At 48.4% G+C, this 17,535-nt stretch overlaps 1 protein-coding gene across 4 annotated transcripts; it reads left to right on the plus strand.

The window, feature by feature from the left end:
* The first annotated feature begins 4 nt into the window (after positions 1-4).
* Positions 5-17,535, plus strand: WDR87 (WD repeat domain 87). Of its 4 annotated transcripts, none has more exons than XM_081516642.1 (7): positions 533-928; positions 1,045-1,161; positions 6,119-6,239; positions 7,147-7,317; positions 7,692-10,570; positions 11,037-11,308; positions 11,687-17,535. In XM_081516642.1, the coding sequence occupies exons 3-7, from the start codon at positions 6,165-6,167 to the stop codon at positions 17,353-17,355; spliced, it is 9,066 nt and encodes a 3,021-aa protein (XP_081372768.1). In that variant the 5' UTR covers positions 533-928; positions 1,045-1,161; positions 6,119-6,164; the 3' UTR covers positions 17,356-17,535. The 4 variants fall into 4 exon arrangements, with proteins under 4 accessions (XP_081372765.1, XP_081372768.1, XP_081372767.1 ...); XM_081516641.1 differs by having other exon boundaries at positions 533-704; XM_081516639.1 differs by lacking the exons at positions 533-928; positions 1,045-1,161 and adding an exon at positions 5-125.

Raw genomic sequence — 17,535 nt, forward strand, 5'->3', positions numbered from 1 at the left:
CAGGTGCTGCCGGGAGCAGTAGGCGCGGCGCCGCGCCGCCTTCTGGGAATGGTAGTCCACCTGTCGCCTCCGTGCCGCTCGTCTCCAGAGTACTTCCGCAGCCCCGAGGGGCGTGAGGGATGGAGGTGTGTCTTCTGTAGACTCCAACCCGTTGACTGCGTTCCTTGCTCTGCAAAGGCGGTTTTTTCCTTTTTCCCAGCTCTGTCCGCCTCCTCCCTTCCTTCAGTAGACCCTCTTTCTCCCTTTCTGCGAGGCGCGAGGTACTTACCCCGAGGGCGCGAGCCTCTGAAGAAGCAGGAGCAGCAGAACACAGCGCTAGACCCCCAACCGAGGGGAGCTGTGGAGAAAGGCGTCTATGCGCGCTCGCGCACGCGCGCTCGCCGGCCAACTCCGGCCTAAATTGCCGCGGGCCCCCGCGGGAAAGACTTTTTTTTTTCCTTTCGAAAGCGCGCGCGCGCGGGGTCTCGCGCTGGGCTTTTTCCTGCCGGGCGCGCGCCAGTGCGCACGCGCGCTCACACCCCTAGCCTTGGTCAGTCCGCCGGGCGCGGGGTTGGGGAGCTAACCGTTTTGTTGGCCGAGTCCTCCCGCAGCATCCCCAGGGTCGCTCCTCTGGCGCTCCTATTCTAGGTCTGGCCCCTCACATAGCTTCGGAGTGCCGCCACACACGCCGTACCCGTCCCTTTTCTGGAGCCCAGTCGTCGCAGGTAACAGGCGCGGCCCCAGCCTTGAAGAGGCGGACACGCCCTTCTTCCCTCCCACGCGGAGAGCTGGGATGCCAGAATGTGTTGGGATTCCGGTCTGGTCGCCTCTCCCCGTAGTAGGAGTCTCTGGAGCTCTGCCTTCGACGGGAGTTTCATGACCAGCACCCAGGGGGTTGCCCCGGAGGCCATGTTACCCATCATTCATTCGTTGATCGCACATTCTTAGGGTAACCAGTGTTTGTTGAGTACCTATGGCTGGGGAAATTTTGTTCAAATTTAGTCCACTTGCCGACATAATCAAGGATCCGACCTTTTTTTATTGGCATTCCTGCTACTCCATAAGGGGTTACCGAAGGAACTAGCTGGAATCGCAAGGTTCTCTGGTCAAGAAAACCCAGTCAATACCCTTTCCATCCCATCCTTCCTTCCAAGAAGATGCTGAATGAGACTGAGCTGGGAAGTATTTATTTCTTCTTCCTGAGAGAGGGGCAGAGGGTGATTCATTTGCTCATTAATTCAACAACAATGTATTAGGCACCTACTTCATGGCAGTTTAGATGATTATCAGGACAGGGGAGAACTCAAGATAGATTCGGTTCCTACTCTCAAGGAACTGAAGTCCAGACCACCATCGGAAGGTGATAATCTAAAGCAATACTGTCTAATAGAGGTACAATGCAAGCCAAATCTGCAACTTTAAAATTTACATTAAAAAACAGGTGAAATTTTATCATTTAAGCCAGTATATCTAAAATAAGTTGTTTAATGAAAAAAGGTTTACATTGCTTCAGTTTTAAATTTTAAGTTAATTAAATCTGTGAGGCATTAACAAAAATATTCATTTGTGGCATGGGTTATAGCAAAAGGCTGGAAACTGCCCAATTTCTATTAATGGACGTTTAGATAAATAAATGATAGTTCAGCCAGACGATGGAATACCATGCAACTGAGAACTATTGACAAATGAGACAGAACTATATGTTTTCATATGAGTTAATCTTTAAGATTATTAAGTGAGAAAAATGCAGTGTATAGCACCTGGGCTTCCCTGGTGGCTCAGTGGTAAAGAATCCACCTGCCAATGTAGATGACACCGGTTCAGTCCCTGGGTCTGGAAGATCCCCTGGAGAAGGAAATGGCAACCGGCCCCAGTATTCTTCCCTGAGAAATCCCATGGACAGAAGAGCCTGATAGGCTAGAGTCCTTGGGATTGCAAAAGAATCTGACATGACTTAGTGACTAAACAACCATATAGCATATTAACACTTGTGTAAGAAAAGTAGTATTTTTTCCACATACATCCTTGTGTGTGTACAGAACACCTGTAGAAAGACAACCAGGGTTACCTTTCTGAAGGGGAACTAGGACAAGTGACTTTCTTTTCAGTATATGTTCCTTAGTATGTTTTGAATGTTTTTACCATATCCATTCTATGACTTAGCTATCAATTACTGGAGGATGATAGCTAAGTCACAGAATTATTGTATAGTATTAAAACAATATATGTAAAATACCTAGCTACCACTTTACAACCTTAATCATTTCTAGATGCTATCACTACTCCCATGCTGGATGGATAACTCTTCACCCAACAGGAACTTGCCCACTCTGGTAGTACATGTTTTTCAGCCTGGAAAATTGTTTCTTTCCATAAAGTATGTTAAATGCATTCCAGTCCCAGCCCTAGCTGTGACATCACTTACAAGACCAGAGTAGTAGTCCCAGGCCTTGGGGATGGACTTTAGCTCCTTATTAGTAATGTCATTCAAAAAAAACCAGAATGAGCCGAGATTGCCCTCTGGCTTTACAGTCCCTCTGACTTTACACTCAACTGATGCCAGCTGGGCTTTCTGCATCACTGTCCCCAAACATAAGAGCCACCTGCGAGGCTATAGGATCCATGCAGGGCTTTACCTCACAGCCTGGAGCACACATCACTGTTCTTTAGGGTGGTCAGGTTTCCTTGTTACACACACAACACTTTTGTTATTTTCCTTCTTAAACAGGGCCCAACAGTGAAATGGCGTGCAGTGCCCCCTGGAGTCATTTCTCTGTATTACAAAGGCAGGGCTCACAGGATGCTGGCCTTCCATCCCACCACCATCAACAGCACTGTACCTTGGAATGGACTGCAGTTAAGAAAAAGGATGTGATGCCAGCATCAGTGTCCAATAATAAACCTGGTTTGTCTCCGTAGTCAGTATTACCTACCATATCTCGGCCCCCAAATACTGACTCCCCTAGGTTGGCCGCATGACTTCCCATTAGATCATCTTTCAGTTACCAAGATATTAAAAAGTCAAAACCATTGGGCTTAAGGCATCTGAAGCTCACTCTGGACTTGCTTTTAAGGACAGGTAACGGGATTAGGGAATCAAAGTGGGAGATTATAGGAGAGGTTTCCTCTAAGGAGACCAGTGAATGAGATGGGAGAAAGTGGCCTAAAGAACAACAGAAAAAACAGGGAATTCCCTGGCATTCCAGTGGTTAGGACTCCATGCTTCCACTGCAGGGGGCACACATTTGATCCCTGGTCGGGGAACTAAGATCCCACAAAAAAATGAACTAACAAAACTTCCCCAAATAACAAGAAACAGAGGTTTGGGGTTGGAGGCCTTCTTTCTTACTTACCTCCAAAGAATATGCCCCCAAGGGTCCCAACCACTTGCTTTTTATAAGCTGGTCAAGAGAAACTGAACCCAGAGGAGATATTAGGAAAACTGGAAACTGATGGCAGTGATGGCGGATTTGTTGACTCCAAGTGACCACTCTCTCAGTAGCTCTGGGGCCTCAAGAAGGAGCTGCGGGGGCGGGTGTAGTTCTGGGCTATGGAGCCCTGGCCTGAGGGGCCACCCCCCGACCCATTTCAGCAGGTCACAGTGGCTCCTCAAAGGCGGTCAGCAAGTGCAGGGTCACAGGGAAATAGAATGGAAAAAGATATACAGCAGGAGAGCAGCGCGCAGCCTTCGGGAGAGAAGAAAGGATGCTAATGTCTGAAAGCCAGTCCCCAGCTCCCATCAGTGGGTTTGTGAGGCAGAGAGCTCACTTAGCATCAGCTGGGAGAACCTCCTGCTTCTCTGAAAGGATAGGAGAATCCTGAACTGTGGGTTGAGTCTTAGTCTTGAGCCTACCACGTGTGGCTCTGTTTGCATCCTTTACCTCTCTGAATTCACATTTTTTATCCATACAATGGAGGTGACGGGATCTGCCTCTCAGAATTCTTTTGAGAAGTCATGAAGTGATTGATGTGGGTTTTTTTTTTTTTGCGGGGCGGGGGGGCTCTTACCCACCCTACACATGAGATGATGATAAGCTTTGCCTGCTGCTTCCCCTGCCCCAAATCTAGCCATCATGTCTCTGTGGAAACACACAGTCTAGGCTTAGCCATGCCAGAGGGTGGGTTCTGCTGACCTTACCTCAGGATGCCCAGGCCAAATGCCCTGGAATTCCAAGAGTTCTCCAAACCACTGGTTCCCAGACTTTAAGATTGGCTGCTTAAAACTCAATTTTGGGCCGTACCCTTAGGACTTTACAATTTAGTAGGTTGAGGGTAGGGCCTGGTAATTTGCATTCCTAACATGTTCCCAGGTGATGCTGATGCTGCTGTCCTGAGGATCGCCCTTTGGGGACTACTACTTTTTTAAAGTCCACCAGTTTTCCTTCATCTGGCGGGTGCAAGGATGGCTTCCACTGCCCCCTGCTGGCCAGACTATAAATTTAGCTGTAATGTTTCCAGAGCAACTGAAAAGTACAAAGCATAGCTTGGGAGGAAATAACTACTTCCCTGGAGAACCAAACCAGCCTAAAAACAGCAGTCATATTTGTCTGTTGCTTCAGAGTATACTTTAAAAGGTATTCACAGGAATTATCAACTTTGATCCTTGCAACAACCCTGTGAAGTAGGTGAGACTGGTATTTTCATGTTATCAAAACAAATGAGGAAAACAAGTCCATCGTCAGACCAGTAATGATAGACTCCCTGACAAAGGGGACTTGTTAAAAGTAGGCTTTATTCACATTCAGTCAGAAAAAGTAGAGGTTTATCCTCATGAAGGCTAGAGAGAAGGGAATGGGAGGAAGATGATGAATAGCAGATGTATCACACACAAGAAAGTGACTTGATTCCACAAGCCTGCATGGCTGAGTGGCTGGATTCTTTCTCCAGCTGGACTACATGGGGCTGACTCTTAGTCCTAGGCACCTTTTATCTTGATTTCCTATTTCAGGAGTCGAACTTAAACGTCCACCGAGTCACCTAGGGAGCTTGTTACAAGAGAAGGACTCAGGATCCCACTGCCATGGTTCTGCTTCAGTACCTGAAAGTGAAAGTCGCTCAGTCGTGTCTGACTCTTTGTGACCCCCATGGATTATACAGTCCATGGAATTCTCCAGGCCAGAATACTGGAGTGAGTAGCCTTTCCCTTCTCCAGGGATCTTCCCAACCCAGGGATCGAACCCACTGCAGGTCTCCAGCATTGCAGGTGGATTCTTTACCAGCTGAGCCACCAGGGAAGCCCAAGAATACTGGAGTGGGTAATCTGTCCCTTCTACAGCAGATTTTCCTGACCCAGGAATCAAACTGGGGTCTCCTGCATTGCAGGCGGATTCTTTACCAACTGAGCTATCAAGGAAGACCTCTGTACCTAAGGATCTGCATTTTAAGACGAACCTCTCCCCCAGGAATCATGGTGCAGGAGGTCAAGGGACCACACTTTGGGAACTACTAGGCCTTGCAAAAAGCTCTCTTGACAGCCCACTACCAGCAAAGAATAACTATTTGCCGGTGACAGTATTCCTTTCCAGCCCCTTTAAGTTTCTCTGCTTCCTTCCCCTAGAATATCCTATTGGATCTGACAGCCCATGCTAAGATTCAAGCCCCATTTCCTTTATTTACCCTCTCCAAGCCTCAGTTTTCTCAAATGAGGTAATATCTACCTCCCCGGGCTGTTGTTGTTGTTCAGTCGCTCTGCTGCTGCTGCTGCTGAGTCGCTTCAGTCGTGTCTGACTCTGTGCGACCCCATAGACAGAAGCCCACCAGGCCCTCCCGTCCGTGGGATTCTCCAGGCAAGAACACTGGAGTGGGTTGCCATTTCCTTCTCCAATGCATGAAAGTGAAGAGTGAAAGTGAAGTCGCTCAATCATGTCCAACTCTGCGACCTAATGGACTGCAGCACGCCAGGCTTCCCTTTCTTTCACCATCTCCCAGAGCTTGCTCAAATTCATGTCATTGAGTCAGTGATGCCATCCAACCATCTCGTCCTCTGTCATCCCCTTCTCCTCCTAAGATCGTACATCTTATGCATAGTTCCTGACATTCAAAAAGTGTCCAATAAACATGAGTTCATGGCTCTGGACTTCTGATTTCCAGCTCTCAAAAAGCAGCTGTGGCTAAGCTGGCCTCTTTTGGATTCCCACAGGTTTTTAAACAGCAGTCCTGAGGAGGACCAGCAGATAATCGACGTGATGACTTCTTCCAGACTCATCCCCCTGTGGAAGGACTTTAAATACCTTCTAAGTGACATGATACAGAAAAGCAAGGTAATATATAGTAGGACAGACATGTTATTGGCCCCTGTCTGTTAGAACAGTTATGAGCCTTTCAGAGAAGCACAGATCATCTATGGAAAGAGGAAGCAGGTAGGGAAGATCATAAGGACAACTATCCCCATAGCAGGAAGTGAGCCATCAACTTCCAAGTGAGCCTAGAGACCTCTTGCTGGGACATTTTGATAGTGAGAGGTGAACACTTTGGAGCACTGTCAGAAGAACTCACCCTCTGGGAAGAGAGATTTTTCCAGATGAGAAGGAAGAAGACACCAGAGAGAACGTTTGCCAACCTCAGGTTTGCTGTGGCTTGGCTTTTTGTAGAAGGATGCCAGATGCATGTTTCATGGCACATGCTCTATCACCATGGGATCATATATACATATGTGTGTATGTGTGTGTGTATAGATAGGTTATTGTCCTCTGTCAAATTTAAAGGCCAGGTAGCGTGTCCTAAAAGTCTTACTTAGTGCAATTTTAGGCTTTAATAAAGCTGCAGTGAATTTTGGGACACCCTGTTACCTTACATGTGGGTATATGGCAGTGTACTTGCCTTGATAATCTGTTAAATGTTTCTTTTATGACATGTGTACCCTATTAGACAGAAGGGAGAATGTTCAAGGACAGTTATAGCTAACTTCACATTGGAAGAAACATCAGTTTCCCCCGATGCCCACACAGACCCTGCGGTGGTTTGGTTCGCCCTTGGGCTGAGGGCTTTGTTCCCGGCTGGTGTAGTGCAGGTGCCCCACAGGTGATAAACTGCATGTGTGGGTGTCACAGGAGTGATCCTTGGGGCTGAGGCAGAACTTTGACAATGGTTTCGATTGTGACTTGTGTGAGAACATATTTAGTGTATGTGTGTTTCTGGTCTTGAGTTTAATGCCATCCCTCTTCCCAGCAAAATTTAGATGACCCAAAGACTGATGTAGTTGTGTTGAGTGACCGGTCCCAGATCCTGTTCAAAGACTCTCGCCATCCTCAAAACATGCCGCTTATATGCTACTACTTCAGTGATGCCCACTTCTTTTCTTCCCTCTCTTGGGTGACAACAAGCACAAAAGAAATACAGGTAAAGCTCTTCAGTCTTTCTTCCCCTTAGCCCATTCTAAGTGGGGGCCATGCCCATGTAACTTCTGATCCTAGATTAATCCAGGAAGATATACCCTTTGAGTGAACATGACCTGGACCCAGGAGTCCTCCTTCATCCTTTCTCCAGTTACCATCTCCATGTTGAGTAGATTTTATTCTTCTCCTAAAGTAGGCCAAGGTTAGGGAAGAGTCCTAGGTTTCCTGATTTTACAGTATTTCCACCTCCTCAAACCAGTGGGTAAAGTCACTCTAGGATCTTCCAACTTCTCCTTAGCAAGAGAAAAATAGCTGACTATTCTGCCCTTTCCTCTTCTACTATCTATCCTAGATAGTTTCCATCTTATTTTCTCTCAGGCTGTAGTATGGATGAAGAGCAAGACTGAGGACATGGTGGAGAAGAGAACGTTCTCCATGACAGATCGACTGCCACCCATCCAGTCCATGGTCCACGCAGGTTCCTTTCATATCCTCGTGGTCTACTGTGGTGACCTGCTCCTGCGGCTCTTCGGGGACCACTTTCGGTCATTCAAATCCCTGGGGGTAGTACCCTGTTGCTTTAACATCACCTGCCTCTGCTATGACCCAGAAATGAAGATGCTCCTGTCGGGTATCCTGGGGGCAGTGGTCACCTGGACCATTGGGCGCAGCGGTAGGGGTCTCCACATAGCCCACATGGTCACCCTGCCTGGTGACGAGTTGGTCCATGACATCGTGCTGAACGGCCCCAACGGCTCCCTGATTGCCATGTGCGAGAATGTGGTGAGGGTCCTGGAGCGCCAGGGCCGTGGCCTCCTGGCAGAAGTGAAGAAGTTCCCTTCCACCATCAGTGGCTCCTCGATCACCTGTTGCTTCACCTGTTCTGAGCAGGGCTTTCTTTACGCCGGAAACAAGACTGGGGAGATCCAAGTGTGGAACCTCAATTGGGGCCACTCCCTCCACTCTTTCAAGGCCCACTTCTCCTCGGTGATCTGTATCCGCAGCCGGCCAGAAGCCCACACCCTGCTCACAGCTGGCCAGGAAGGCATAATCAAGGAGTGGAACCTGACTTCAGGCAATCTGCTGCGGCGGCTCGAACTGGGCGAGGAGCTGTATCGGCTCCAGTTTATTGATGGCACCACTTTCTTCTGCCAGACTACCCACTCTTTCTCCTTGCGCAGCCTGCCCTTCTTCTATAGCCTCTTCAATGTCTGTGGCTCCGCTCCCCAGCAGGTGCGCCGGGTCCACTGTGGCAGTAACTGGTTCCGGATCCTGTGCACCACTGAGGACGGCCTGCTGCGCTTCTTGTCCCCGCTAACGGGGAATCTCCTGGTCATCACCTGGCCCTTCTCAATCCTGGACCAGGCCACAGATTGGGCCTACGACCCCAATAAAGAGGAGCTCTTTGTAGCAACAGGCAGCCCAGATGTGCTGGTCTTTGACACCACCCGCTCCCCTTGCATGGCCAAGTATCTCTTATGCACTTCACCAGATTCTGAGGACCTGGTACAGTGCCTGGCTTATGGGTACTTTCACCTGGGCCGGGGTCTAGAAGGACTCGTGTTCTCTGGATACCAGAGCGGTGTGATTAGAGTGCTCTCCCAGCACAGCTGTGCCCGGATTGAGACCTACATGCACTTTGGGGCCGTCTTAGCCCTCTCTACACTGCCCGGAGGTCTCTCCGGTAGCCGAGAAAACTCTTTGCTCTGTTCCTATGGAATGGATGACTACATACACCTCTCAGAAGCTGTGCTTGAAGGGGTCAGAGTGAAACTGCAGACCCTTGCCAGCATTCTCTGCAGCTGTCAGCTAACACACTTGATACTCTTGCCCAAGTCAGTGGGTGCCATCACCCAGACTAACTGCCTGCGTCTCTGGAAGTTCCATGACTTTCTGTCTTCTGGCTCACAGGATGGCTCAACGTTCATAGAGACCTTGCCTCTGCACCAATGCACCATCATCTCTTTTGATGTCTGCCTGTCCCTGAGTCTTTTTGTCACGGGTGGCAGTGACGGCTCTGTCCGGATCTGGAACTTCCATGGGAAACTCATAGCCATGCTGGACTCATCACTGCACTTTGGCCCACTCTGCTTTGCAAATGACCGGGGTGACCTGCTTGTAACTTTCAACCAGAGTCTTTATCTGGTGTCCTGTTTAAAGCTGCTTCCTGCAACCCTGCTGGTTCGTCTCTCCTTTATGGGTCTGACAGATGAAGTGCTCGAAGTCCCTAAGCCTTTCATACCAAGCTTCTTCTTCTCCTTCGAGACCATGTTTGTGCCCAAGTATATCTACCCTGGACACAGGCAGCAGCAACTGGTGGGTCTGGAGAGTCTTGTCAATCATCGGGCCATTGCCTTTGATCATAATGTGCCACATGTCATTGAAGAAGACGAACAAGGGAGCCCTGTGCTACTCTCTTCCTTCAAACATGATTCCAGGTATAAGGAAGCTGATGCATCGCAGGAGAAAAAACCACCTTATTCCCATTATATACTTCCTCCCCAGCTACAGCTGACTACCTGGGATGGACTCAACCCCTATCAGATACTGCGGTGCTACTTTGGTCATGGGCGGGAATGGCTCTTGGCTCCAGATTGCTACATCCCTAACTCGGTGATCCGGGCCCGTCTCTGGCCGGAGGGCAGCCCGATATACCTGCAGTGCAGCCTGCACGCACCTGTGCGGGAGCTGGAATGGGACAAGTCTCAACAATTCTTCTTCTGGCACAGCCGGGCAAGAGCTATAAGCGATGTGGGACAACACATACATGAAAAGGAAGATGAAGACTTCCTCCTCACAAGAGCGTCCAAAGATATCACTTACACCGTTCTTACAGACTCAGCAAACCGCAGTTGGCTGGGAAAAAGGATGAGTGAAATTGCTATCAATAGTCTGATAGAGACAATTCTCGGTATTATGATCCATGCCCCTCCACTGAAGTACCAGTGCTGTATTGGTGCCCTCGGGCAGATCTTTGCCTCTTACCAGGTGTCTCCACCCCTGCGCTCTGAAACAGCCCACCGTCTATTGGATGATACAACCAATTCCAACCCACTGATTCGAGAGCTGGCCTGGGAAGGGCTGAAGCGTCTAGGAATTATTACTCATCTCTTTGCCGTGCCTCTGGCCCAAGGACTAATGGACAAAGATGACAGAGTGAGGAATAAGGCCCTGAGCCTCATGGGTGAGACTGGAATCCATTCTAAGACCTCACTCTTGAACTTGGTCCAGAATCGAGAGACTTTCCGGGAGATGCAGTAAGTTCTTTGTGCCTTCCTCCGTTCTTTACTAGCTTCTGATTTTCTTCTTCCTCTTCCCCATTTTCCCCCTCCCTTCCTTCACTGTCTCTTCATCTCTGTTCATGAGCTCTTCCTGTCTCTTTTCCTTGTTCATAGTCTTTTCCCATTCCTAGACTATCCTGATGATCCCCTAACTGCCCACTCCTTTCTCCATTTCTTCTGTTCCTGTTTGTCCCCTGCCTCTTTAAGTACCCCTTGCACCCTTTTCTCCTACCCCGGAAGCCCCCATGCAGGTCACTCCATTCATTGCCATCTTGACTTCCTAGACTTTTTCTTTCTTCTTGGCCATCATTTCCTCTAAATGTGCTGTCTCTGTGAGTTACATTGCCCCAGTCTCCTGCCAGTTCTATAACAGTTCTTTCCTTCTTGTTCTCCCTCTTATCCCTGATTCAGCATGGTCCTTTCTCTCCTTTGACTTTCATAGGCAGGAAATGGTTGGGGAGGAAACCTTGGACCGTCTGCTGGGACTGCGAGCCCCAGACCTCCAAATCATTCATACTCAAGTGGTGCAGCGATTGAATGAAAACCTGAGCTTATACCAGGGTGATGAAAAGCCTACTTTTACTTTAGATGTCTCAGGGGCTTCTGAACTTACTTCCCTTTCCAAGCAAACCGATACTGTCCCTGAAGAACCTGAAGCTGCCTTCAAGCACAGCAAAGGCCCAAGACGGGGCCGACCAGTAGTCAGAAAGCACAGTATGTATGGGATAATCTGGTTCATGCCCCAGGGTCCCCAAGAGGCAGGGCAGTTAGGGCTAAAGTGAGACAAGAGGTATCATAGAGGAACAGAGATAAGTGGAAAGATCCTTTCACAGGAAAGGATCCTAGGAGGGATCCACCCAAATTAAGAGGGACCCCAAAACCTATCTCTGTAGGACTCGGCAGAGGTGGGGTGGAGAGGGGAAGAGGGAAGGAAGGCACTGGGGATAAAGCAAGGAGAAGGCCTTCTTGTTAAAGGCCTCAGCCCGCTCTGTCACTACTTCTGTTATGTCAGTTCATCTCAGCTCAGTTGGGAAGGGTGTTATCTAAGCCTCCCATGCTTTCCTTATCTGCATCTCCTGATTTTCCCTATAGCCCGAAAATTTTTGCGGAGCCTCAAGAAGATCAAAGAAACTGGCACAGAGCCAGGTCCCTTAGAGGGTGAAGGTGATCAGAGTGAAGCTGCACCCACTGAGGTGGAGGAGGCTAGGCCTTCAACCTCTAGTATACTAAAGGTTGCAAAAGATGATGAACAAGAACCTTCACAGGTAGATGCCTCAAAGGATCACATGGCCTTGACCATGAAGATGTTGAGGAAGACACGTGACAAAAGAGGCCGGAAATCAGTATCTCAGAAAACCATGAAGAGGCGAAAAAGGAAAGTAACAGACGCTGAAGTTACAGATGAGGGATTTCCACATACTGGAAGGACAGACTCAATTATGAAGGTGCTGCAAGTCACAGGGCGGGGTGCCGCTGGACCTCCTGGCCTCAGGTCTAAAGATAGCTCGATGTGGCGGGACGACCTGTGTCGTCTTATGACCCTGAGGATATCTGGTTCCCAGACAGAAATGTTAGAAGCTCTCAACAATGAACTAGTGAGCACGGCTCAGGAGATGCTGGCTGATCGACAGCCCAGCTGGGAGCTCTTTCAGGAGATCTGCCCTCTGCTGAAGAAAGACAGTGAGGAACTGCTTGAGGACCTTGACTGGGATGTAGCCTGGCCAGAGGAGAAACCAGTTTTCATTCACGGATCAGCAATTAGAGAGGACATGGTGATCGGAAGCATGGAAGAGGAGACAAGAGAGATGGAAGAGGGAAAGACAGAAAAGGACATGCAGAACCTGCGGGAAACCCACGTGAGTCCAAAAAAAGGCAAGAAAAACAAAGTTCGTTTTGCAGAACCAGTCCTAAGCAAGGGAAAACGAATATCAAAGAAAGGAGAGAAAAAATCCTCTAAGCCTTCTAAGCAGGAGAGGAAAGCAGTCCAGCAGGAGATAAAAGTGGATAAAAAAAAGAAGATAGCCAAAGAAGAGAGGGGCATGAGTCAGGAAGTAGAGGAGGTGGCCAAATTAGAGGAGAAAGTGGTTGAGCAAGAAAGAAGGCCACTTAAGGATGAGATAAAACTGTCTTGGCAGGAGTGGAAGAAGTCCTGGGATCAATGGAAAAAGGCTTTCGGTGAGACAAGGGTATCGTGGGATGAATGGAAGAAAACATGGGAAACCCAGCATCGTCAGGAAGAAGAGAAACTACCTGAGGAAGAAGAGAAGCTGCTCCTGGATGTGGAAGAGGGAGAAGCCAGAAGGGACAAGGTGAAGCGGACATGGGATGAATGGTTACATATCTGGGAAAAGATGTCAGCCAGGGCCAAGGAGAAGATGTTGGCGACTCAGGAGGAAGTGACTCTGGAGGAAGAACCGTCTCAGGAGTGGAAAGGAGAAGAAGCAGAAGCCACAGCAGAAGAAGAAGGAGAAGCGCTGATGATGGAAGAGCAGAGGCAGATCCACCAAGAATACAAACGAGCCCAGGTTGAGCGAAAACGGGCCCAGGCTGAAAGAAGACGGGCCCAAGAAGAGAGGAAGCTGGCTCAGGAAGAGGAGAAGCTAGCACAGGAAGAGAGGAGACTAGCTCAGGAAGAGAGAAAAATGGCCCAAGAGTATGAGAAACTGGCCAAGAAAGACAGGAAAATGGTCCAGATGGAGAGGAAGCTTATACAGAATGAGGAAAAACTAGCCCAAACAGAGGAGATGCTGAGCCAGGATGCAGAGAAATTGGCCCAGCAAAGGAAGAGACTAGCCAAGCAATTGGAGAAACTGGCCCGAGAAGAAGAGAAGATAGCAAAGAAAGGAGGGAAGCTAGCTGAGGTCAAAAAGATAATGATGCAGAAACTGGATAAACTGGCCCAGAAGGAGCTAGATCTAGCATGGCAAGAAAAGGAACTAGCCCAGGAATTGGAGGATCTGACCTGGGAAGAGGAGGAACTGGCTTTGAAAGAAGAGGAACTGAATCAGGAAGAGGAGGAACTGATCAATGAAGGGGACAGGCTGGATCAGGAAGAGATGACACTGGCATCGCAAGAAGAGAAACTGGGTGCGGAAGAGAAAGCAGTGATCCAGGAGGAAGAACTGCTGGTCCAGGAGAAGAAGAGATTGGCCCACGACAAACAAAATCTGTCTGAGGAAAAGGAGGGACTTGATCAGAAAAGGGACCAACTGATGGAGAATAAGCATAAATTGGCCCAGGAAGAAAAGCTGCTGATCCAAGAAGAGAACGAATTAGGCCAAGACAAGGTAAAACTTCCTGGAGAAAAGGAAGAACTTACCCAGAAGAGGGAGCAACTGATGAAGAAAAAGCAGAAACTGGCCCAAGAAGAAGAGCTACTGATCCAGGAAGAGAAGAAACTGGCCCAGAACATGGAAACACTGCCAGTGGAGGAGGCAAAACTTGCCCAGAAAAGGGAGCAATTGATAAAGAATAAGCAGAAACTGGCCCAGGAGAAGGCTAAGCTTGTCCATAACATGGAAGAACTTCCCCAAACCAAGAAAATACTGGCCTGGAGGCAAAAGAATCTGGCCCAGGAGAAGGAGAAACTGGCTCAGGAGAAGGTGAAATTGGCTCAGAGGAGGGAACACTTAATCCAGCTCCAAGAAAACCTCATCCAGAACAGAAAGAAATCAGTCCCTGAGAAGGAGGAGCATGACATGTATAAGAATAGGCTGGATCAGATAGAGAAGAAGCTGATGGAGGAAAAGGAGAAACTCTTCCAGAAGAAGGAGAAACTGGCCACCGTAGAGGAGAAACTGACCCAATTAGAGGGAAGCCTGGCTGAGAAACAGCGCAAAGTAGCCCATGACAAAATGAAATTAGCCATGGGGAAGAGGGCAGTGTTCCAAGAACTGAACCAGCTCAGAGGTGACTGGTCTGTTACCAGGGAAGAAAAGGCACTGGACATGGAAATGAACATACTGGCCTGGGAGAAAGAGACACTGGCTGAGGAAAAGGAAATTCTCTTCAAGGAAGAGACTCAAGAAACTTCCAAAGAGAAAAGAACAACTAAGGATGAACTAGAGCTAATCAAGAGGAAACTGTCACTAGAGGAAAAGATGTTGCTGTATGAAGAAAGGATCCTGGCCACAGAGCTAACAGACATTGCCAAAGGAAAACTGGAATTTACCAGAGGAGAGAGAGTATATGCCCAGGAACAAAGGAAGCTAGCCAAGTTACTAAGGAAATTAGCTAAAGAAAGCAAGAGCATTTCCGGGAAACCATTAAAAGTGAGCAGCAAAGTCTTAAAGACACTTCAAGGCCTTATTAAAGAAGAAAGGCAACTAACCAAGGAAGAAATAGAGATGACAAAGTTAAAGAGGTTATTCATCCTTAAGGAAAGGGAACTGAACGAGGTACAGAATGAACTTGATGCCAAGGACTGGGATTTTTCTGAGGAACAACCAGAAATTACCATAGATGAGAAGAAACTGGCTAAGAGGCAGAGAAGACTAGCCAAGGAAATTAGAAGATTGATAAAGAGGGAGAAAAATATGGCTGAAAAAGAAAGCGTGTTGGCCAGGCAAGAGAGAGATGTCATACAGGAAACAGAGGAAGAAGAAACAACAGAGGAAGAAGAGGCAAAGTCATTCCTTAAACAAAAGTCAAGAAAAAGAGAAAAGCTAAAGACAGCCAATACACAACAGGAAGAGATACTCAGTCAAGAGGACGAGGTGAAAAGTGTGAAAAGTGAGGAGAGCTCTTCTGAAGAAATGGAACGCCTGTTAGATGAAATAGAGCAAGAGAGTTTGTCTGAGGAGGAGGAGGAGGAAGAGGAGGAAGAGGAAGAGGAGAAAGAGGAAGAGGAGGAGGAAGAGGAGGAGGAAGAGGAGGAGGAAGAGGAGGAGGAGGAAATGGAAGAAGAGGAGGTGAAGGAGGAGGAAATGGTAGAGGAGGAGTTGGGGGAGGAGGAAGAGGAAGGGAAGGAGAGGAAGAAGAAGAAGAAAAGGAAAAAGAAAAAAAAGAAAGTGCAGGAAAAGGAAGAGGAGGAAGAGGAGAAAGAGGAAGCGGTTGAGAAGGAAAGCACGAGTGATGAAGAGATGGAACATTTGAGTGAGAAAGAGGAAAGAGAAGACAGAAGCTTGTTAGAAGAAGAGGTAGACAAAAAAAAAGCAATTTTTAAAAGAGAAAAAATATTTAAGTTACCAGAAGGAGGAAAAAAGCACTTAAGAGGAAGAGAAGAAGTCCTTTCTATTGAAAAAAGAATCCCTGACATCAAAGGCAGTGCTGTAAAACTGGAAGTTCTGCAAAGCCCTTCCAAGCAACTGATCTCAGTCGTTCTGGGAAGCAAAGAGAAGATATCAGAGCCAGTGCTAACTAAACAAATATCCTGGGAAGATAAGGCCACAGCACTTGGGAAGCCTGGAGTATTCCCAGGGGCAGGGTTTATAGATAAACAAGAACTGTTGAAGAAATATAAGCCCATACCTCTACAAGTTTTGGATGTAGTTTTGGAGGCCCAGGAGCCTGACTTAGAGACCCCATATTTATCCCACATACTGAGGAAGACCATAGAAGCTCAGAAACTCCAAGGCAAACCACTGGGGGCCAAGTGGCAGTGGATCCTGCAGCGTCATCCATTTCTGAAGAAACAGAGTGAGGTACAATTACCTTTGTCCAAAATCCTGGCTGAGGAAATCTACACAGACGTCAGTGTCTCGGATGTAGAGTGGATCCACCATGTCCTAGAAAAGATGGAGGCAGGAGAACAGCTTTCCAGGGATAGTTTCCACCGATTGTGCCAGCTTCTCAAAGACCTCACGGCAAAGGAGAACTTAGAGTGGATGCACCTGGCCAAGCTCGAAGCCATCGTGTACCATCACAAGCAGATCATGGAATCCCGAGGCACACATGTCTCCAAGCCCAGTAAGGAGACCCTGGGTCCAAAATACCTGAAAGTGATCCCTCCCATCAAAGGAAGGGAAAAGGAGAGCTGGCTCAAACGTCTGGCTGTCTCCACACCAAAGTCACTGTTAGCTACCAAAGGGATCCCAGACCCGAAGGCTATCAACTGGCATCTTCTGGGAGAGCCTTACCGGAGTGCGCGGGCGAAGCAGATAGCCACTGCTCTCAGGGGGATGGAGATGCGAAACTATGATTCTGCCACAAGAGACATTTTCACAGGTGCCCTGGACCCTGTTGAAAAACAAACCCTGGCGCTGATGTTTCAGAAAGACTTCTGGGCTTTTAAGAATAAGGGCAGGTTTGGCAGGTTGCCCAAGTTGGAGAAGAAGTCACGACCCATCTCTAAAGTAAAGGAGGAAGTGCCTCTGTGGGAGACGTTTGTGGCACTGTACCATGTTCTGCGGATGTTGCAGGAGCGATATGCAAGAGACAGTGCTGCGTGGATGGAACAGTTCAACTGTCTTATGGACCTATACCAGCTCAAGTCTCCCCGAATCCAGAAGCTGATGCAGGACCTGCTACTGAGAGAGGAGCCCCAGTTCCAAGAGGTCACTTACAAAGAGGCCCTAGGGGCCGTGGAGCTAGCCCCTGGGGAGCGGTTGTTCTACCACCTGCTCTGTGGTGGCTCTCAAGCCCCTAAAAAGCCTCTGGCATTCCAGGAGGTGGTTCCCCTCCCCGGGCAGAACAATGTGCATACCATGCTCCCTATGGGCATTGCCCAGTATGGGATCTTAGAGCTTGCCTGGAAGAGCCTGCCGGAAGCTGATTTACACCTCACCAACGAACTGCCCTATGTGGCTGCTCCTACTCTCTGATTTGGGACTGGAGGGGCGGGACTTTTCTTTCCTACCTAGAGAAAGGCCTTGTCACCAGGATCTAGACCTTTACCCCTAGGGCTCACAGGGAGGTAGAGCCAGGCCAAAGCTCTTTCCCTGGCCAGTTCCAGAAACTAGCCTTTATACGTGGAATAAAGAGGAGGTTCTCATTTACAACAA

The sequence above is a fragment of the Giraffa tippelskirchi genome, chromosome 7 (genome assembly GCF_054371585.1).
Source record: "Giraffa tippelskirchi isolate mGirTip1 chromosome 7, T2T-mGirTip1v1.2.pri, whole genome shotgun sequence".
NCBI lineage: Eukaryota > Metazoa > Chordata > Mammalia > Artiodactyla > Giraffidae > Giraffa > Giraffa tippelskirchi.

Excerpts from the sequence above, each read along its gene's own strand:
- WDR87 (XM_081516639.1), top strand. The coding sequence starts at position 49 with ATGGTAGTCCACCTGTCGCCTCCGTGCCGCTCGTCTCCAGAGTACTTC. Across the intron at positions 6,240-7,146 it reads ACATGATACAGAAAAGCAAG|CAAAATTTAGATGACCCAAA; the intron begins GTAATATATAGT and ends CCCTCTTCCCAG. Across the intron at positions 7,318-7,691 it reads CAAGCACAAAAGAAATACAG|GCTGTAGTATGGATGAAGAG; the intron begins GTAAAGCTCTTC and ends ATTTTCTCTCAG.